Here is a 22602-nt window from a genome sequence, read left to right on the forward strand (position 1 = left end):
GTGTCTTGGAACAGCGGCCATTTTTCTGTAGCCCGCAATCTAAGCTGAATAAACGGGGCGGCCATTTTGTTGGAGACCGATTTCGATGACACATCGTTTTCCTCTCGCACAGGACAGCGAGTGGTCTGCTCCACGTTACACCTGGTTTCTTGTCGACTGTCAAAGTGAGTTTGGCATTTTGTGGACTGAGGTGGTGGAAGTGCCGTAAGTACATGAGACTTTGCTGTCAACGACTATTTCTAGATAAGTGCACGATATTAGTTTGTAGGGTGTTGATTAACAAACTGGTGAACGTTTAGAAAACTTGTAATTTATCTTGTAATTCAGTGCCTCACTATTTTCAAGACCTCTGTTTGCTGTCACTGAATTGTTCAGGACTATGTACTCTAAGCTAAATATATGAACAGGGGAAACCTGTCTTCTGATGGTTTGTTACAGTGTGTCAGTGTACATGAAATGAGTCAGCTTGGCGTCCAGGCTGTTCAACGCCATATTCACACAATGGCGGTGTATATTTTGCACTGACGTCAATGTGAAACCTGCTTGTAATCCGTCTGCAGTTGTTTTTAGTGGGATTCGGTCTTTGGATTGGATTTGGGGGGGGGGGGGGGAGTACATGTCACTTCTTGGCGTTAATTCTGCGCAGAAACCCACGACTGGTGGCCACAAGCAGATTAAGCTGGAACAGATACGTGGCTTCATGGGATGAGACAAAGGAAAAAATCTGCTGTGTACAGGCCCTGACTCGCAGAGAATTGCCTAGACTAGTTCCTATTGTAGCAAACTCTCAGCTTTGGAAAGTATTACCTCTGTACAGGTCATGTGCGACTATAACAAAACGTTCTTATTTATTGACCGCAAGATGGCGAGGAATTGCCACTCAAAATCTCCTACAAAATGACATAACTAGTTCTTAGGCTACCGGAGGTTGTTTTTGTGTTTTCATTTTTCTTTCCTATCTTCCTAGAGCCATAACTTTTTTTTTATATTTTTTTATATTTCCGTTTGCATAGCTGTATGAGGGCTTATTTGTTGCGGGACACGTTGTACTTTCTAATGCCTCCATTTATAATGGCATACAATGTAGTGGGAAGCGGTAAAAAATTCCAAATGTGGTGGAATTGGAAAAAAAAATGTAATTCCTCCACCGTTTAACTTTTTCTTTTTTTTCCCCCACGGTGTTTCGTTTGTGGCATAACTCACTCATGTCCTTCATTCTCTGGGTCGGTATGATTACAACGATACCACATATGTATAGGTTTTTTATGTCTAAATAGTGTAAAAATAATTGAAACTTTGAAAAACATTTTTTTAAACATCACTGTATTCTGACCCCCATAAGTTTTTTTTATAATTATATTTACGGAGCTGTGGGGGCTCATTATTTGCGGGCCAATCTGTAGTTTTTATTGATACCATTTTGGAGTGTGTGTGACTTTTTTTTTTTTTTACACATTTTAATACATTTTTGGGGTAAGAGAAGCAATGAAAAAATGGCAAATTGCCCATTTTGACCCTTTTTTCCGTTATGCGATTCACCGTATTGGAAAAATATTTTTATATTTTATTAGTGCGGGTGTTTTCTGTCGCAGTGATACCCATGATGTTTATATATTTTTTTTATTATACGGAAAGGGGGGTGATTTAAACTTTCATATTTTATTATATATAATTTTTTGACTTTTTTGTTATAATTCTGAAGCTCGTATTTGAGCGTACAAAATCCAATTTTTTATTGTAAACAATCCATGGATTTAATTTTTTTTTTATTTATTACTGACAATTCCTGTGTTCCTATATTGCCCTGCCACCTGGTGGCCAAAATAAGAATTGCATTTTTAATATCCTCAGGTTTCTAAGGGGTACAATAAACAGCTGTGGGTCAAAAACACAGAACAGGTACAAATCTTTCCCTTAGGGCTCATGCACATGAACATATTTTTTGTCCGCATCTGATCCACATTTTTTCTGGGTTGGATGCAGATCTATTCACTTCAGTGGGGCCGCCAAAAATGCGGACAGCACATAGTGTGGTGTCCACATCTGTTTGTCCATTCTGTTACACCCACCAAAATATAGAACATGTCCTATTACTTTCTGCATTACGAATAAGAAAGGGACTGTTCTATAATGGGCCGGACTTTCCGTTCCCCAAAATGCGAAACGCATAAGGCCAGTATTTGCGTTTTGCGGATCCACAATTTGTGGACAACAAAAACTGCAATGGAACGTGTGCATTAGCCCTCATATCGTATCTCTGATCAGTGATTGTGAGCAAAAACCAGGAGTGGAGCCTGCACAAACACTGATGTGTTAATAAAAGCTGTATTACACTTGCCAATTTTCCGGGAGATGATTGCTAACAAGCGTTCACATGATTGATCGTTAGCAATCATCTTACAGTGTAAGGGCTCATGCATACCAACATATTTTCTTTCCCTGTCCATTCAGTTTTTTTTTTTGTTTTTTTTTTCATTTCAACGGGTCCGCAAAAAAAACTTAAGGTACTCAGTGTGCATTCCCTTTCCATATGTCCGTATTTCTGTTCCGCAAAAAATAGAACATGTACTATTATTCACGGCATTACAGACAAGGATAGGACTGTTCTATTAGAAGCCAGCTGTTCCGTTCCGCAAAATACAGAATGCACACTGACGTCGTCCGTATTTTTTGCTGATCTATTTTTTGCGGACTGCAAAGTACATACGTTTGTGTCCATGAGCTCTAATACTGTCCCTGATTACCCGATGAACGAGCAAATGCTCGATCATTGGACAACCCATATCTTGTGACATGTTAAAAATAATCGTAGGCGGCAGATCGTGGTGTCTAATAACAATAGGCAAACCACTATACAGCATGGGGACGAGCGATGGCAAAGTGATCGCTGCATGTAATAGCCTCTGCTAGCGAGCAGGTGATTGCTAGGAAGGAGCGCTTCCTGACATCGTGCTGTGTTGTCAGACCAGTCCTGGCTGCTTAGTTAAGCTTCTATAATGCAGTAGAAGTGTGTTTTTTCCTATATGAGAACACGGTCCAGAGTCTGACATAAGGACCAGTCTTTCCAGAATGTAAATGATAAAGAAAGGAGTTTTACCACATTTCTGCTGTGTAATTTGTCAAATAGTGATTGCAGCTCTGAAGCATAGTATAAAATGTAACTTATGATGTGCCCTGAATTGTCTGTGCTCTGTTTTTGTGTGGATTAGGCTACATGCACACAACCGTATGTGTTTTGCAGTCCGCAAATTGCGCATGCGCCCAAAAAAAGGATGACATCCGTATGCCATCGTTTTCTTTTTGTTTTTTTTGAGGATCCATTGTAACAATGCCTAAAACCGACATTGAAATGAATGGGTCTGCATCCTATCCGCAAAAAGAGCGGAAACAAACAACGTTCGTGACTGTGCATGTAGCCGTTAAACTCATTATATCCTTATTCTTAATTTAATTTCTCGTCATTCGTAAATTTTAATCTTTTCACCTTCAGATCCTGCACACTTACTTCACCAACATGGTGCTCAGCGGTATTAAGGCTGTGTTTTTTGACTTGGATAACACTTTGATTGACACATCTGGAGCCAGCAAGAAAGCAATAGAGGAGGTAAATAATATGTGTGTGTGTGTGTGTATATATATATATATATATATATATATAGTTTTGTCTTTGTCAGGTTAAGGAGTAACTAAACCTTTATATGAAGTTTTAATATGATGTCCCTAATAAAACAATTTCTAATATACTTTATTAATCAATTTTGTATTTTTATACTTTTACTTCCCTAAAGCACACCATTCCCTGTGCGCTTAAAATTCAGTTCTCTGTACACTGCAGCACAGAGTACAGATTTTATGAATGGGCAGCAGCAGCGCAGAGAGTATGGGCAGGAGCGCATATTACTGCTCCTGCCTGTGCTCCCCGGACAATTACTAACTCTTGACATAGTACATGGGTACCCTGTGCCCATGTACTATTCCAGGATTAGCTGGGCGGAGCTGCTCCTGCTTGCTCAGCTAAGCGAACTGTATGTCGGCTCTTACGCTGGGTTCAGACCTGAGCGTTCTGAAAGGAATGCGCGATTGTACCGGCGTTTGCAATCGTGCATACAGAGACAAGCGAACGCCCATTCTCGCGCGTTCTCGAAAGTCTATGTACGGGAACGCGCGACAAGACGCCCCAAAGAAGCTCATGTACTTCTTGGGGCGTCAGGCATTTTACAGCGCGATCGTACGTGCTGTAAAACGCCCAGGTGAGAACCATGCCGATAGGGAAGCATTGGTTTCTCCTTGTTGAGCGTTTTACAGCGAGTAGGAACGCGCTGTAAAACGCTCAGGTGTGACCCCAGCCTCAGCTTAGCAGTCTCAGGCAGGAGCCCGCTCCGTTTAGCTAATCCTGGCGTAGTTAGTAATCCTTTGGGGGGGCACGAGCAGTAGCAGTGATATGCGCTCCTGCACCTACTCACAGCGCTGCTGCGGCCCTATTGATAAAGTGTATACAGCCCACACGCCATACACTGCTGAGCTGTCAGCGGTGTACAGAGAACAGAGTTTTAAGCGTACAGTGAATAGTGCGATTTGAAAAAGTATAATAAAAATACAAAATTGATTAATAAAGTATATTAGAAATTGTTTTATTAGGGACATGATATTAAAGGTTTAGTTACTCTTTAAGCAACCAAAAACTGCCAATTGGCCATTTATATATATTTTTTTCTATTACGCCGTTCACTCTCCAGGATAGAACACACATATTTTAATAGTTCGAACATTTTGGGACATGATAATACAAATTGTGTTTATTTTTTAATTGTTTATATATATATATTTTTTAAATGGTTTTTTAAATTATGTTTGTTTTGTCTTTTTTATAAAAAAAAATATATTTTTTAAACATTTATTTTTAGCTTTAAAATGCAATGGTCTGGTCTCTTCTACCATACATTGTAACAATTTAAGGTTCCCTTTTAATATTAGTGTGAGAAACATTCTCTGAAAATTATTTCTAGATGTGAAAAGATGTCTCCTTCAGCATCCTTGTCGCTATGGACTCAATCATCTCTAGTCTTCCAGCCTCACTTTGCTGCTGTTTACAACCTGATGTGTTTTCTATATTTTTACAGGTAATAAAATTACTGGTAGACAAAAACCAGTTCAGTGAAGAGGAAGCCCACATTATATGTAATCACTTCCAAAAAAAACTTCTCCATGAGACTCTTGGTTCCTCCGAAATGACTATTGATGACCTCCGGGTTTCACATTTTGAAACCTCCATGCAGGACATAAGACCCGGAGATCATAAGGACTTTGCCAGAGAATGTTATAATCGTTGGAAAACAAAGCGCCTACAACTCATGACACTGCCAGAAAGTACCAAGAATATGCTGCGAGAGCTCCGCAAATCAGCCAGCCTGGTGCTACTCACCAATGGAAACCGGCAGGTGCAGAGAGAGAAGATCCAGGCTTGTGAGGTCAGTCCGTACTTTGATGCAGTTGTGGTGGGAGGAGAACATGCCGAAGAGAAGCCAGCACCTTCTATTTTCCTTCATTGCTGTGACCTTGTGCAGGTGAAACCAGAGGACTGTGTGATGGTAGGTGACAACCTGGATACCGATATTCTCGGAGGACTCAATGCTGGACTAAAGGCAACTATTTGGTTAAATAAAAATTCAGATGTCAAATGCAACCCAAAGCCCACCCCTCACTATATCATTACTTGTATAACGCACCTCCCGGAGGTCCTAGGGAATTTACAGTAGGTTACCACCTACATTGGGAGCAAAACCGTGAACTTCATGTACTTGGACATTCTTAAAGATGTACTGCATATCTCATGTACTGTTTTACAAAACTGCGGGGAAGGACAAGACAGTTGATCCGTACTAATAAAGGCCTACTGTATCCCCAGCCATTCATAGAGAACTTCTGGTAGATTCAGACTGACCACTACCATTTTAACAAGGACCTTTTACCTCTCCTGACGTTGTGCCATTCCTCTGTTGTTCCTCCTGAATATTTTTTAATAAAGTTGACAACTGGGTGTTACCGTTCTCCTTGTCAAAGGGCTGTGTCCCTTTACAGTCTGACTCTGCCAGCACGGATTGGACAATGTCAGACTGTAAGGTCATGCCCCCAACTGGTGACGCCCAGTATCAATTTATTTATCTTGGGTCGGTTGGGTTTTCCAAATAAAGCCAATCTCTCTGCCCTCTACTTCTTTCTGTTAACTGATAAAGTCCTGAACCGAGATCTTTCCTTTACTCATTGGATGTAATTTCCTTCAGGCCCTATGGACCTTGCAAGAACAACAATTCTATGTACACTGTCTCTTAAACAGAAAATGCTTAGTTTTGCCCATGCTTCCTTATTAAACAACTAAGCAGAATTGGCATTCAGAAAGCTGAGCCACGACCCATGTGGAAGTGGCACTGTGTGCCATATTGGGTCCATCCATGCATTTTAGGGTTCCATTTTATGGCCTGTACACATGCAGAGGAAAAAGTTCTCAGTAAAGCACAAACTAAGCCCAGATGTACATGGCAGAGCCACATGTAGGAATAATGTGCCACAGAATCCTGTGAAGCTTAGGATAAGGGCACACAGTAGTCCAGATTTACTAATGTGTTTGCACCTAGGATCTATCAAAAAATTGGCACTAATTGGCATAGTTACGGTTTCTACCCTTTTTTCCGACTTGCTCGACAAAGGGAGTGGAGCTTAGTGGGAAAGGGGGCAGGGCCTAAGATGCAACATTTTGCGCCACGGTCCCGAATGCAGGGCAACATCCATGTGGTTTCCTCTTGAATGGGTCTATGATCCATTCGCACCGCAAAACAATAGAACAAGTTCTATTTTTTTTTGCAGTGCGGAGGCACTACAGTGTGCTTCAGCGGGGTTCCATGGATCCATTCCGCATCGCACCCTCCGGATTGAATGGGTCTACATCTGTGATGTGGTGCACAAACAGCCAGGGCCCATATATTGCGGACCCACTGTTTGCAGGCCGCAATACAGGCACGGCTGGGCATGAGCCCTAAGCCAACTAATAATTGTTATAGAGTCAGAGAAAAGTGTTATCCTTGCACCAGACTTATCATCCAGCCTGAGCCCCCATAATAAATCTGGTGCGCACCATTCCTTATAACCTCAGGGCCGTGATGGCTAACCTCCGGCACTGCAGCTGTAGTGAAACTACGACTCCCAGCATGCTCCATTCATTTCTATGGAGTTTGAGAACAGCCAAGCAAGTGTACATCTTGGGAGTCATAGTTTTACCTCAGCTGGAGTGCCAGAGGTTAGCCATCACAGCTATAGTTTCACCACAAAAATACTTGTACTCCACAGACTATTATAATTTATAATGGTTATTAGGGATCGACCGATTATTGGAAGTACCGATATTATCAGCCGATATTCAGGATTTTGTACATTTTCTGCATCTAACCTTGCCGATATACCGATAATCCATATAAAGTGAATACTAGTGAGCGATTCCGATACTCAGCCTCCCTGGTCTTCTTTGATGGGGCCCGCGCTGCACTGTCCTTAACCCATACAGCATCAGGACGTAGTGTGCGCACATGATAGGGGTTAATAAAGGTCTGATCTGAGGTCTGATAGGTGTTAAAAAAGGCAGTGGGGGTGGAAATTGGCATTTGACACTAGTATATATAAATGTAAATTATAAATTGACTACCAACTAAGGGCTTCATTAATTTATAATTTACATTTATAATATACTAGTGCCAAATGCAAATTTCCACCACCTCAGTGACTACCAACTAATATAATGTGAGGATTTGCTCTGGTAGGAATGGTAAGCGGACACGGTACAGAGGCAAAACAAGTTCATAAAATCAAAATGTCAGTGTTTATTCACACATGGCAAAAGAAAAATGACTTATTACAGTCTTGGCGTTAATTCACACAATGAAAAGTCCATAGAACAGACGCGTCACCTTTCTAGACGTTTTATCCCCGGCCGTTCACAGTAGGCTTTAGGGGGCCTGTTTCCCAGCGTGCGGCTCTCAGCCTTCCAGCTCCGCACCATGCTTCAGATCCCAAAACAGAGACTCTGCCCATGTTGGGAGGAAAACCCCTTGCTATGTCACATAAAATAAATAACACATAAAATTCCTTGCAATTGGTCAGCCGACCCTGAATGACGGCAAGTATACAAAAACCACAGTATATAGCAATAGCAGCAATAGATGATTGAATATTTCAATCGCAGCAGACAATTATCATCAAAGTGCCTTCAAATAGTGGTCTGCAAACTGGTGACATAAAATAGTGCAAAAAGTGCAATCAGTAGAAAAGTCCCTTTTAAGATTTGTTTTGGCAAGTGTCCAACAAAAAATTGTGTGCGGTGTATTGGTCATTTAGTGAATATAACACTTCAAAAATATAATACTTAAAAAAATTATGGAATTGTGTCAAAATAGGACACCTGATGGTTAGCTGCACATTGATGAATGCTGAGATGTTTTTATTTCCTTCTGTGTCTATTGGAAATAACCGCTTATAGTAAATCGTCCCAATCAGTGTATCATCCAAATAATCGATCTCACAGTGCATCCAGTGCGATTGAGAATCGAATGTAACACTGGTACGATATGCAAATGGTCTATGACTTCTTGTTGGATGGTGCGCTTACATGAGAGGTATATATCATCGGCACAGCAGTTTCCTTTATGTATTCCCAGTAGTCTCAAATGATTAGGAGAGATCACTCTTACCTCCTGTTGGTCTTATTCGGAAATACTGTTCGTGTGGTAATCCAGGTGGTGAGCTGGAGACGCCACAAAGCCCCCACGCCTCACTCCTCGTGTTCTCAGATGATCACACAAAGTATCGCGATGTGATGAGTGAGACTTTCGTTCAGTAAGCGCAATCGCTTTGGCAGTAAATCGATTCAGTTTTCGAATGTATCCAATATTCGGATCATACGAACCTTCAAGTTTGCATGGCCATGCATATAGAGTTTATTCCAGCGGAGGTATTTATCGAAGTGTCCAATATACCAGACGCGTTTCGGGATGATTCCACATCCCTTCCTCAGTGGTCATATCCGGCACTCCAAACCTCCTCCTTTTTAAGTATTTTGAAGTCCTCCATAAACTATGGTGGTACGATCCAGAATTGGATTCTGATTTTCAACTTTCACTTGAATGCGGTTTTAATGCGATTTTGTTGCGGTTTTTTCTATAGATTCGTTTTTTCGTCTAATCGATCCTTCGCACTGCGGTATATAGCTGTATGTCATAAAAACTTGATCCGATCTTTTAAATATTATAAATGGAAGAATTCCTGAAAACATTGAATATCAATGACAAAGGTCTAATTTTTACTTTGAATATTAAAAACCAGACAGAGTATTTAAACCTACTGATTGAAGTACAGGATGACAAATATAAGTAGTACATTCCAGAAACCCACAGCGACGAATAATTTTACCCCCTTCTCAAGTTGTCACCTTCCAAGGTGGATTTAATATTCCTACTGGACAGTTTTGAAGAATCAGACGTAACTGTACAGAGGATGGTAAATTTGAGGAGGAGGTAATCAAAATGAAATCTTGCTTTGTTGACAAGAATTATCCTATAGGGCCGATAGATGAGGCCCTAGTCACTGTAAGAAATCTGGACAGGAAATCATTCTTCAATGAGAGACAAGTGAAAGCAGAGAATGATCTATTGGATATATAAGACTCATACTCCCCTTCAATGTTAATTATAAGAAAATACGGAGAATGATTAGGTCCCATTGGTCACATCTATTGAGTGACAAGACAATAATTCACCTTCTACCACATGCACCGAAAATTTCCTTCACAAAAGCCCCTATTTTGGGTCTAAAGATAGCACCGTCTGTCCCAAATAAGATTAAAAAAGATAGCACTTTAAGCACTTTTATGAAGATGAAAGGATTTTATAAATGTGGAAGATGTATATGATGCAAATTGAATAACCTACCACGAAAAACTTTGGAGGTTCGTTCAACCCAAAATACATACATATGGGAAATTAAAGATTGCATCTGCTGTAATACATCGGGAGTTATATATCTAATTCAATGTCCATGTAACCGCCAATACATAGGCTGGACTAAACAAACCCTCAAAACAAGAATTAATGAACATATCTCTAACATTAAATAAGGTTATGACAAGCATTCGCTATTGAAACACTATAAAGAAGTACACAATAGCAATCCATGGGACCTAAAATTTATGGGGCTAGAAAAGGTAAATCAACATTGGAGAGGAGGTGACTATATCCAGAAAATGTCTAGAGCGGAATCCAGACAGATAAATGAATTTGGACCCCTACTACCATTTGGATTGAATTCCGATATGGAGTTGTTTGGGTTTTTGTAAGGTCTAGGTCCCATCCCCAATGGCAAGTCGCATGTCTGGACGTTTATCGGCACTGGGACTCGCCCTAGGACCTCTTCCTATCCCGGCCAATTCCACAATCCAAAAGGAATCTACACAAGTTTATGTATTGAGGAGACTGAATGTAAATTATTTTATATTGTTCTAGATCCACGTGCATTTTAAATTCATTTTAATGTAAGTTTTTAATGATATATCGACTTTATGATAGTTAAAAGATCGGTTCAAGTTTTTATGACATACAGCTATATACCGCAGTGTGAAGGATCGATTAAACGCATCTATAGAAAAAAACTCAACAAAAAATCGCATCAAAACCGCATTCAAGTGAAAGTTGAAAATCAAAATCCAATTCTGGATTGTACCACCAGCCTGTATAGTATCCCCTGAAGACGCCGAATCGCTCAGCGAAACATGTAGGGACACAGGATTCTAAATTTTAGGCAGGAATGGAAGGCAGGGACCTTTATTGTGACAATTTGGAGATTTAGAGGGTGGTAAATCCCTCATGGTCGGCAACGTACGACATGTGAATACATATACACAAGTACAAGTGTTTCATGTCCCTGAACCAATAATTTCCTGAGAGTTTTAAAATGTTTCCAAGAAGTTTATATGTTTTTTAATATAGTGAAATAAAGATAGAGTTTTAAAGGGAACCTGTCACCGGGATTTTGGGTATAGAGCTGAGGACATGGGTTGCTAGATGGCCGCTAGCACATCCGCAATACCCAGTCCCCATAGCTCTGTGTGCTTTTATTGTGACAGGTTCCCTTTAATACTAGTCAGAGAGGCTACAAAGTCACGCTTAGGTCCAAGTGATCACCTAACTATTTCTTTTGATCAGAGAAGGCAACCCTTTGCCAATCAGTGGAGGTCCAATTCAACTGAAAAATTTAATCCTTTTCTACTAATGCAGCTTTGTTGGCGGAGGTGCAGTGACTATCCATCTAGTTCAGACTCCTATACACAGTAGGGTTCACTGAACTGTTCTTCAGACACATCAATGACACATGGAGCTCTGCAGTTTCCACATCACTTATTCTCAGTGGTTCCATCTGTCCACTCACAATACACTTTCACCACAGCAGCACGAGAACAGTTCACAAACTGCGCAGTGTCAGAAATACTGCCACCCTTGGCCAGAAAGCCAATAAGTATCCCTTTTTGCAACTCTGATAAATCTCTTTTACCCATGACGGCAATGAAGGATATGTGGTCAGACAGCCTGTCGCACACCTTATATACCCAGCAAGCCAGCTCACAACACGTGACTTCCTTCATGAGCTACGTGCTGCCAATGTCAAAAGTAGGAAGTGGTCAAAATAATGTGATTTGATTATTTTTGGTTCAATAATGGCTTGGTGTCTATACACCGGTTTCCATTATTCATTTATCTTTCTTTCCTCTTTTATTATTGCTAGGGCTCAAACACATTGCAAAGCCTAGTGCATAATTACAAAAACCAAGATGGCTGCACACCATTATACATACAAACAATAGAGCTAAGAAATAAGGGTCATTCTATATAAGATTTGTTAATTTGCATATGTATCAAATTGTGTTTTTTTACACAATTGCAGATGTGCTAGCGGCGATCTAGCAACCCATGTCCTCAGCTCTATACACAAAATCCCGGTGACAGGTTCCCTTTAAGCCTACAATATTCAGGGCAGTGTAGAGACCAGCTACATACGTACTCTGCTCAGAAGTCCCAGGTAGATGGGCATGTTCAGTCTAAAAAAGGCGCTATCCTCAATATATACAAAATAATTTAGACCCTTCAGAATCACAGGTGCATATCCGTGAAGCAAACATAATTACAAAAACCAGAATGGCTGCACACCGTTATATATACAAACAATAGAGCTAAGAAATGGGGGTCATTCTAAATAAAAGTGGCACAATACAGACTATAAATGAGTTAATGGGCTCAAATATGGGTCGGGCCCATCTACCAAAGTAAGTAAGTCCAAAGAGAGGCAGTATATTTAGTGTTAGGGACCAATCTGCGGAAGCCACCTTGATGCCTGGTAGATGGGCCCTACACATGTTTGAGCAATTATGTGCGCCAAGAGCTTCCATTAACTCATTTATAGTAGGTATTGTACCACTTTTATTTAGAATGACCCCCATTTCTTAGCTCTATTGTTTGTATGTATAATGGTGTGCAGCCATCTTGGTTTTTGTAATTATGTTTGCTTCATGGATATGCACCTGTGATTCTGAAGGTTCTAGTCTAAATTATTTTGTAGTAAAGCCTAGGGCATGTCGTGGATGACATACTGCTGCTTGGTAGAGACCCAGCCTCAGTGCATTGCCATACAGGCTCCATTGGATAGATCTGTGGAGATGTTCTCCCTTAGTGTGGTATAACTAGATTTTTGTACTTACCGTAAAATCTGTTTCTCTTCCGTTCATTGGGGGGGGGGGAGACAGGCTTCACCATTGGTATAGCTGTTGCCGCTAGGAGGTGGACAGTAAGCACACTAAGTGTAAGCTTCTCCACTTCAGCTATACCCTTCCTACAGGGACTAAGCTAAATCAGTTAGTGCAAAAGCAGTAGGAGAAGCAACACAAAAATAAAATAAAAATCACACTATGTACAAACCCAGAACCACACAGGCACAAAAAGGCACCTAAACAAAATGAATGGGTGGGAGCTGTGTCCCCCAGTGAACAGAAGAGAAACAAGATTTTACGGCAAGTACAAAAATGTAGTTTTCTCATCCGTATCATTGGCTTGAATATGGGACATTACAGAGCAGTCCCCAAGGGTGGGCATGACAAGCAACACTTCCGTCAATCAGAGAACCGCCGTCTGCAAAACTCTATGCCCCAGAGAAGCGTCCGCAGATGCAAAGGTGTGCACTCTATAAAACTTGGAAAAAGTGTGCAAAGACGACCAAGTAGCTGCCTTGCACACCTGAAGAGCTGAAGCCCCATGATGCACCGCCCAAGAGGCCCCCACTGCCCGAGCCGAATGAGCAGTCACCCGGAAGGTAGGGGCCCGGATGTTAACGCGGTACACTTCCACAATGGTCAAATTAATCCATTGAGAAATGGAAGTCTTCGGCCCTGCCAGCCCTCGTCTCGGCCCCTCTGGAATCACGAACAGGGAATCCGTCTGCCGAAAAGATGCCGTCTGGGACAGATAGACTCGAACGGCTCGTACCAAATCCAGGGTATGGAGTGACTGCTCCCAAGAATGATACGGGTCCAGACAAAATGAAAGGAGAATAATCTCATTTAGATGAAATGCTGACATCACCTTTGGCAGGAAGAACTGAATAGGGTGAAGGACCACCTTATTCTGATGGAGGATCAGGAAATTTGACCGACATGAAAGAGCCGCGAGTTCAGACACCGTACGGATGGACAGAGGACAATTGCAGTAGACGGCTGTGCTGATCCAAATGCTGGCGTAACCTCTAGTCCTCCTTTTCTTTTGAAGAACGCGAAGGAGCAGGGTGCTTGGGGGACCCCCTGGTCTCCCATCTCCTGAGTGGGAATGCAGGCAGTTTTAAGGAATGCCTAAAACCCCCGCTAGAAAAAAAAGGACAAAAAAACAGCATACCTGCAATGCAGGGAGGTCTGCCTCCTACAGACACTAAGCTAAAACTGATTTAGCTTAGACCCTGTAGGAAAGATATTGCTGAAGGGGAGTAACTTACACTGTGTGCTTAGTATTCACCTCCTAGCGGCAACAGCTGTACCCATGGTCAAGACTGTGTCAGAAGTGGTTCCAGCAGGAAGGAGAAATACCTTCCTTTATATTTTTTATTCCCTTTCAACTCACCTCTAGCTTTGGCAGAAAAATTTGCCACAAAACCCTGTGTGTGACTCCACCCAGTATACCTCCAGGACCACCAATGGGATAAGGGACATTATTTTTCTGTCAGAGTTGAAAGGAATTCATCATGAGCTCTTAGACCAAGTTAAAGGGGTTGTCCCATAAAAAGTATTATATTTTTCAAACCAGCTTCTGGATCTAAATACCTTTGTAATTGCACGTAATGAAAAAACTTAATATAGCCACTGCATTATTCAATAAACTATCTGTATAGCACCACATGCTGTTTGTTCTTTTCCTTATTTCTCTGTCCACCTCCTTGAGGTGGACACACATGCCCAGTTCCATCCTTCAACGGCTGCCAATCACATCTACTGTTAGAAGCTGTGACAGTTACAGGGAGAGAGCTGTAGCAGAAAGCATATGCCTCCTGAGAAAGGATAGACCCCTGATCTTCTGCTTGGAATAAATCTATGAAGAGTGAATAAAATAACAGTGGCTCGCCAGCATGTGTTATCTTGGAAGGTACTCTCTCCAAGGGCAACACCCCAAGCCCTATGAAATTAGTGCTACAAAATTCAAAATAAAAGGTTGGCGGACACTCAGATCTCTAGAGTTCATAGGGAGATATAGTACATTATATTCCTATTAAAATACATTTATTATTAAAATTTTAACTAAGGGTCAACAACATCCAGAAAAATGCATAAAACGTGGTACGCACAAATACAATACAATATACTCTAATTGTATGTATCCCCTTTCAATAGTCCATAGGAAATCGGTACAACGGTACACACTGTGTGATGTATCGGCATGCAGTGTGTTCAGACTATAATCACCTATTCCACTTAGACTATTCAATTGGGGTGTATATTCCACAAAAGTTATAACAAATACAAAAAGGCGCAGACTCCTCGATACACCCGTTATCAATTTGTAGATAAAATGTAAATAATGTAAATTGCACAGCACTCAACTATCTGTAGGCATACAGGACACTCCAAATTATATCAATAAAGCTGAATTTATTAAACTAGAAACACAATGATATACGGTTACAAATTCCTCACTAACGTAAATCCGGATTTTCTATCTAATATATACACATTGTATCATTGTAGCATCCTGAATTAAAGAGCAAACACCCATGATGGTCCGCTATTATTGGCTAATTATGCCAAAAAAGGTTACTGTATGTTGGCTCACAAATCCACATCAATAAAAATAACAATAAAATGAATAAACAGCGATAAAATGAAAACATATAAGTTAATTATCATAAAATCAACCCTTTGAACTTATCGGCAGCAACACTGTAGTCCTTTTTGCAAATAGTTAATCGTATGATTAAACAACAAAGATGTAATAGACTAATAGTCTTTTTCAACAGGCCCAGTATAGCTGAATACAAAGATGAATATGGTGGGCACGATGTAGCTGAGTATGGCTGAGTACAAAGTTGGTATAATAAACTCAGTATGGCTGAGTACAAAGTTGATGTGGCAAGCTTAATACAGTTGAGTATAGAATTACTACAGTGGACTCAGTATAGCTGAGTACAAAATAGGGTTCGCAATTGTAAGGCCCCTTTCATACGGGCGAGATTTCTGCGTAGGTGCGATGCATGAGGTGAATGCATTGCACCTGCACTGAATCCGGAACCATTTATTTCTATGGGGCTGTGCACATGAGCAGTGATTTTCACGCATCACTTGTGCGTTGCGTGAAAATCGCAGCATGCTCCTCTTTGTGCGTTTTTCACGTAACGCAGGCCCCATAGAAGTTAATGTGCGGATGCGGTTCGATTTTCACTCACGGTTGCTAGGAGACGATCGGGATGGGGACCCGATCATTATTATTTTTCCTTTTAACATGGTTATAAGGGAAAATAATAGCATTCTGAATACAGAATGCATAGTACAATAGGGCTGGAGGGGTTAAATTTAAAAAAATAAAATAATTTAACTCACCTTAATCCACTTGTTCGTGCAGCCGGCATCTCCTCTGTCTTCATCTGTGAGGAAAAGGACCTTTGATGACGTCACTACGCTCATCACATGATCCATCACCATGGTGATGGATCATGTGAATAACCATGTGATGAGTGTAGTGACATCATCAAAGGTCCTTTTCCTCACAGATGAAGACAGAGGAGATGCCGGCTGCACGAACAAGTGGATTAAGGTGAGTTAAATTATTTTATTTTTTTAAATTTAACCCCTCCAGCCCTATTGTACTATGCATTCTGTATTCAGAATGCTATTATTTTCCCTTATAACCATGTTATAAGGGGAAATAATACAATCTACACTACAACTAACCCAAACCTGAACTTCTGTGAAGAAGTTCGGGTCTGGGTACCACAGTCTGTTTTTTATCACACCCGTGCAAAACACATTGCACCCGCGCAATAAAAACTGAATAACGGAAAGAAATCGCAGTCAAAACTGACTGCAATTGCGTACCTACTCGCGCGGGTTTGCCGCAATGCACCGGGACGCATCCAGACCTAATCCGGACAAGCTCGTGTGAAAGAGGCCTAACAGTTCGGAACACATATAGCAGCGCTTGAATATAATGGTATGTACGTTACCAACTCCTTGGAAGCTCGCTATGTTGCAGGAGTCTCTGCTTCCCAGCGGCTGGGCACAATCCGCGCGCCAATATAACGTCCCACGTGACCGGGAGCGGATTCTTAATTCCTAGTACGGAATGTACAGCTTGAATAGGAGTGGTATCTTTAGATTGTTATTCGCGGTTCAGATAGGTTTTTGAGGCCCCCGAATCTTATGCTGCCATTTATAAAACCAAACTAGTTTCAGGACTAGCGGTCCCTTCCTCAGTGGTAGGTAGTATACTGATTTTCTCTCCTTTATAAAAGTAAAAAACTTTAATTACGGGAAAAGTGGCTTCTGAAAAACATATATATATATAACATGTGGAGTGGATTTGGGATTGTTTCATTAGAAATGGCATGATCTGTATAATTTCAGAGGCTCCTTTGCGTTTTCCATGCGTCTTTCATGCGGTAATTGTCCAATGAATAGATAATGGAATAAAAAGTGTAAACAGGTGAGAATTCCGCATTGCACCCGCACTGAATCCGGACCCATTCATTTTAATGGGGCTGTTCAGATGAGCGGTGATTTTTACGCATCACTTGTGTGTTGCGTAAAAATTGCAGCATGTTTTATATTCTGCGTTTTTCACGCAACACAGGGCCAATAGAAATTAATAGGGATGCGTGAAAATCGCAAGCAAGTGCGGATGCAATGTGATTTTCACGCATGGTTGCTAAGGAGACTAGGGATGAGTTACCTGGGACCCCATTTACTTTACTTTTGTCTGGACGTTCTTTATGCGCGACCTAACGACTGGACCGATCTTTAACAAATTTGGCACACAGGTACATCATGTGTCCGGGAAGGTTTTAGACCGGGTCTCAACTCTTTAGGACGTACAGTTTCCCAAAATATGACCTGCATTAGCCAATAGAAGCCAGCAAGCCTTTCACTTAAATCCGAACTGCCATTTACACAGTCACATGTCCCTTATTAGCCAATAGAAGCTCGCAGGTCCTACTCCAGGTTGCCATAACAACTGATCACAGGTTTTAGCAATTCGCAGGTCCTTAAATATTCAGTCATATGACGTATGACGGCACAACTACACTGCTACATGCATGGGGGCAAGGGCCATTATTAAACGTGACAGCCACTGTGGAGGTCACTGTTAAAAGGGCGGGCACTGTGGAGGTCATTGTTAAAGTAGCAGGTACTGTAGAGGTCACTGTTATGGGGGATACTATTGATATCTTTTTATGTCACACAGAAGCATGAAATGCAAAAGATTAAATATACCCGTGTGAAGCCGGGTTCTTCAGCTAGTAGTTGATATTCAGTGCAAAATAGGAGTGAATTTTCCCTGCGCTAGAAAAATGTATTTAAAATGAGGTTGATAGAAGTATAAACAGTAGAATAGGAGATGGGGGCCGACGAGGAAGGAGAGGTCGGGAAGCTGGTAAACAGTCAGGTCCCGAATTCCCATCCCCTAGCGGTACCCACCCCGTTTATAGTTATCTTACAGAAAACCAAACAATTCTATCTCTGCGTTAAGGCCAGCAAGCATTAGTGTGTCAAATTCATAAATCTTTCTGGCCTTTGCTGTGGACATGTTTGCGATAAAATTCCTCCTCGCCATGGTCTCCTAATTATTACTAGGGCCGCAAATTTTAGTAATTTTTCTTGATTATGGAATAGTTTGTAGTGTTGTGAGACCGAGTGGTTTTCAAACCCTTTTTTTTATATTATTGATATGTTCAGCTGTTTTTTCAATGTTCTTTTTGTACGTCCAATATACTGCTTACGAAATGGGCATTCAAAAATATATATCACTTCAGTCGTATTCCATGATAAACTGTCCTTAATTTTATGGCGAAAATAATTTTGGGTTGAATGAATTTCTAGAGTTTTTTTTAGGGAAATTCGTTGTTCTACAGTTATGACAATTACCACACCTATGGAAGCCCTTCGAGAAAAGCCAGTTTGAATTGGTCCCTAGTACTCTTTTCTTTCTAATAGAAGGGTCAACTAATAGACCCAAATTTGGTGCCTTAGTGTATGTTATAAGTGGTTTGGGGGTCAGTAATAGTCCAACAGTTTTGTCTTTCAATAGATGGTGCCAGTGTTTACTTATGATTCTTTCTATTTGCCTGCATTCTAAATGAAATGGAAGTATAATTCTTAGGTCATTATCTTGTTTAGTGACCTTTTTTACAGTCATAAAAAAAAACTGTCTCACTTTATTTAGTGATGTTTCCAACAACATCTCTGGATATTTCTTAGTGGTAAACGGATGTTGTACAATTTATCTTTAGTCTCCTAAACTGACTGGTTGGAATATTGGTCAGCCATCTGGGTAGGTGACAGCTGGAATACAAGATGTAGCTGTTCTTCATCACTGGTTTGTAGTGTAGTAAGTGTTGCAGACTAACTTCTTATTTGTGATCGTAAAGTTTAAATCCAAAAACTCAATATGTGATCTACTAATGTTTGTTGAAAAACTAAAGATTCCTGTCATTATTACCCATGTGTTGAAAGAAAGCGTTTTTTCCTCCGTGTTGTTCCAGATGAAAATAATATAATCTATATATCTCCACCATAGCACCAGGTGTCGTCCCCAGAAGTGGGTTGATAACCTCCGCCTCCCACTGAGCCAGAAAAAGATTGGCATAACTGGGGACGAACCTGGTGCCCATGGCAGTGCCCCTTTCTTGGACATCAACTCTGATTCATAGGAAAAATAGTTGTGTGTTAAGATGTATAACCCCCTCTTCTATAAAATTTATCTGTTCTTACTGTAATTGTCCGTTGGTTTGTAGTTGTGTCACCAGAAATGATATGCCCTGGTTGGGACAAGTTCAAAAGTTATAGACCCTATCCCTGATGTTATAGGGCGTCCTGGGGGTTTATTGTAATTCTTGTGTATTTTGAGAATGCAATAGAATATGGGTAGTTGTTTTGGGGTGCCTATTATGTATTTATGTTCTCGTTCCAGTAGGATCCCTTCATTATGTCCTTTGTTACAATACTTGACGAGTTCCCCCTAGTATTTTTGGGTGGGATCGCTACTCAATTTTTTTGTACGTTGTTATATCGGATAGCTGTGTCATGCATTCCTTGTTATATTGTTCTACATCTTGAATGACAATTTCTCCCCCCTTATCCGCTGGTCTGATAATTATGTTCTGTTCAGTTTGCAGTTGTTAATTTGCCTCAATTTCATTTTTGGTTAAATTATTGGAGATTTTCCTAAAGGTGGCGATTTCATCACTGATTTCCTATTTTAGGTACTTCTTGCAACTCATCTTCTGTATGCTTATATTTGTTAGTTGGATTATCATCCAAGTAGTTATTATGGGGTTTTTCATAAAATATTTCTTAAGGCAGATTTTTCTAACAAATTTCTCTATGCCAATGTATGTGTTCAATTTTTCCAGTGTGGTTGTGGATCCCCAAAAATTTTTTGCTTAAAGGTGATAATAAAAATGGAGGAATATACTCCATTTTTATTATCACCTTTAAGCAAAAATATTTTTTTAGAAATAACATTTTTTATATATATTTAATAGATGCTGTATACATATGAAAAATATGGTAAACCATTCAAAGATAAGTGTAACACTTTTTATTCCATTATCTATTCATTGGACAACTACCGCATGAAAGACGCATGGAAAACGCAAAGGAGCCTCTGAAATTATAAAGATCATGCCATTTCTAATGAAACGATCCCAAATCCACTCCACATGTTATATATATGTTTTTCAGAAGCCACACACCCCCGCAATTAAAATTTTACTTTATAAAGGAGAGCAAATCGGTATACTACCTACCACTGAGGAAGGGACCGCTAGTCCCAAAACATGTTTGATTTTATAAATGGCAGCATAAGATTCGGGAGCCTCAAAAATCAGTACAGATCTATATCACTTTTTGGATGATGACCTATCTGAACCACGAATAACAATCTAAAGATACCGCTCCTATTCAAGCTGTACATTCCGTACTAGGAATTAAGAATCCCTCCTGGTCACGTGGGATGCTATATCGGTGCGCGGATTCTGCCCAGCCGCTGGGAAGCAGAGACTCCTGCAACATAGCGAGCCACTAAGGAGTGGTAATGTACATACCATTATATTCAAGTGCTGCTATATGTGTTCCGAACTGTTACAATTGCAAACCCTATTTTGTACTGTATTAAGCTTGCCACATCAACTTTGTACTCAGCCATACTGAGTTTATTATACCAACTTTGTACTCCGCTATACGGAATCTGCCACATCTTATATTCAGCTACATCGTGCCCACCATATTCATCTTTGTATTCAGCTATACTGGGCCTGTTAAAAAAGACTATTAGTCTATTACATCTTTGTTGTTTAATCATACGATTAACTGTTTGCAAAAAAGACTACAGTGTTGCTGCCGATAAGTTCAAAGGGTTGATCTTATGATAATTAACTTATATGTTTTCATTTTATCGCTTTTTATTATTATTATTATTTTTTTTTTTTATGTGGATTTGTGAGCCAACATTCAGTAACCTTTTTGGCATAGTTAGCCAATAATAGCGGACCATCATTACCATAGGAAGCTGGGTGTTTGCTCTTTAATTCAGGATACAATGTGTATATATTAGATGGAATAGGTGATTATAGTCTGAACACACTGCGTGCCGATACATCACATTTCCTATGGACTATTGAAAGGGGATACATACAATTAAGAGTATATTGTATTGTATTTGTGCGTACCACATTTTATACATTTTGCTGTTGACCCTTAATTTCAATTTTAATAATAAATTCATTTTAATAGGAATATAGTGCACTATATCTCCCAATGAACTCTAGAGATCCGAGTGCCCTCCAACCTTTTATTTTGGATTTTGGAATAAATCTAGCAGAGCATCTCTGGATCCATGTGAGGTACAGGGCTGGTTCTAGGTTTTGTTCGAAAGAGATTACCATGAACAATATGATGCCCGATCTACATTTTTACATTAAAGGGGTTTTCCGGGCTTTTAATATTGATGACCTATCCTCAGGATAGGTCAGCAATATCAGCTTGGCGGTGCCAATCAGCTGTATGAAGAGAATGCACGCACAATTTGTGTATTTTGTGGATCGTAGATCCATTCAAGTCAATGGGTCAGCACCCAGAGCACAGAGTGCACATGCATTGCCGCTATTTGCAGCCCACAGCACGGGCATGAGCCTTTACTGAAATATACAATCAACAGGCAATAATTTAGTACAGTAAGATATTTATGCATATACATAATTACAATATATATTTCAAATTCATTACATTTTGAATTGTAAAATTAATAATTTTTCAAAATGTTCTTATGTGTAAAAGGTCACAGGTAAAAACACTTATTGGTACTTGTTACTAGTATCAGAAAAAAAAATGATGGATATTTTTCATTAATAAAAAAAATTCATACTATTGATATCAATAAGCAATCCTCAATAGTGTAGTTGCACTAACCATCAATACCAAGGTCAGTAGTTGAAAAAAATTGCATACAATACAAATTATATGAAATATTATACGAGTGTTCATTTCCATAGGGGACGCTGCATTTTAATCATTTATAATGCTGCGTGTCTCTGCCCAGCCTCCACTGTAACTATTTGTACTGACAGCATTATAAATGATTATAATGCCATTCGGTTCATTCAAAAAGGAGCAGAGTTCACTACAGGAATTCACCCACCCACATGGAACATGTTTCACACAGCGAATACGCTCGTCTTAAAATGGCTGTAGGACTGACACATGCTTTTGAGCCAAGGCCAGGAGTGGATCCAAAAATAAAGAAAATTTGTACTTTATGTCAGTTTTGT

At 40.1% G+C, this 22602-nt stretch overlaps 1 protein-coding gene across 2 annotated transcripts; it reads left to right on the forward strand.

The window, feature by feature from the left end:
* Positions 1–76: 76 nt before the first annotated feature.
* Positions 77–6037, forward strand: LOC122935279 (N-acetylneuraminic acid phosphatase). 2 transcript variants are annotated; one of them, XM_044291040.1, is made up of 3 exons: positions 77–204; positions 3491–3604; positions 5121–6037. In XM_044291040.1, the coding sequence occupies exons 2-3, from the start codon at positions 3515–3517 to the stop codon at positions 5754–5756; spliced, it is 726 nt and encodes a 241-aa protein (XP_044146975.1). In that variant the 5' UTR covers positions 77–204; positions 3491–3514; the 3' UTR covers positions 5757–6037. The 2 variants fall into 2 exon arrangements, with proteins under 2 accessions (XP_044146975.1, XP_044146976.1); XM_044291041.1 differs by having other exon boundaries at positions 77–164.
* The last annotated feature ends 16565 nt before the right edge of the window (positions 6038–22602 follow it).

This window comes from Bufo gargarizans, chromosome 4, assembly GCF_014858855.1.
Source record: "Bufo gargarizans isolate SCDJY-AF-19 chromosome 4, ASM1485885v1, whole genome shotgun sequence".
Taxonomy (NCBI): Eukaryota; Metazoa; Chordata; class Amphibia; order Anura; family Bufonidae; genus Bufo; species Bufo gargarizans.

Bases quoted from the DNA above. Each gene is read 5' to 3' on its own strand.
- LOC122935279 (XM_044291040.1), top strand. From the start codon at position 3,515: ATGGTGCTCAGCGGTATTAAGGCTGTGTTTTTTGACTTGGATAACACT. The intron at 3,605-5,120 runs GTAAATAATATG...ATATTTTTACAG, and splicing joins GCAAGAAAGCAATAGAGGAG to GTAATAAAATTACTGGTAGA.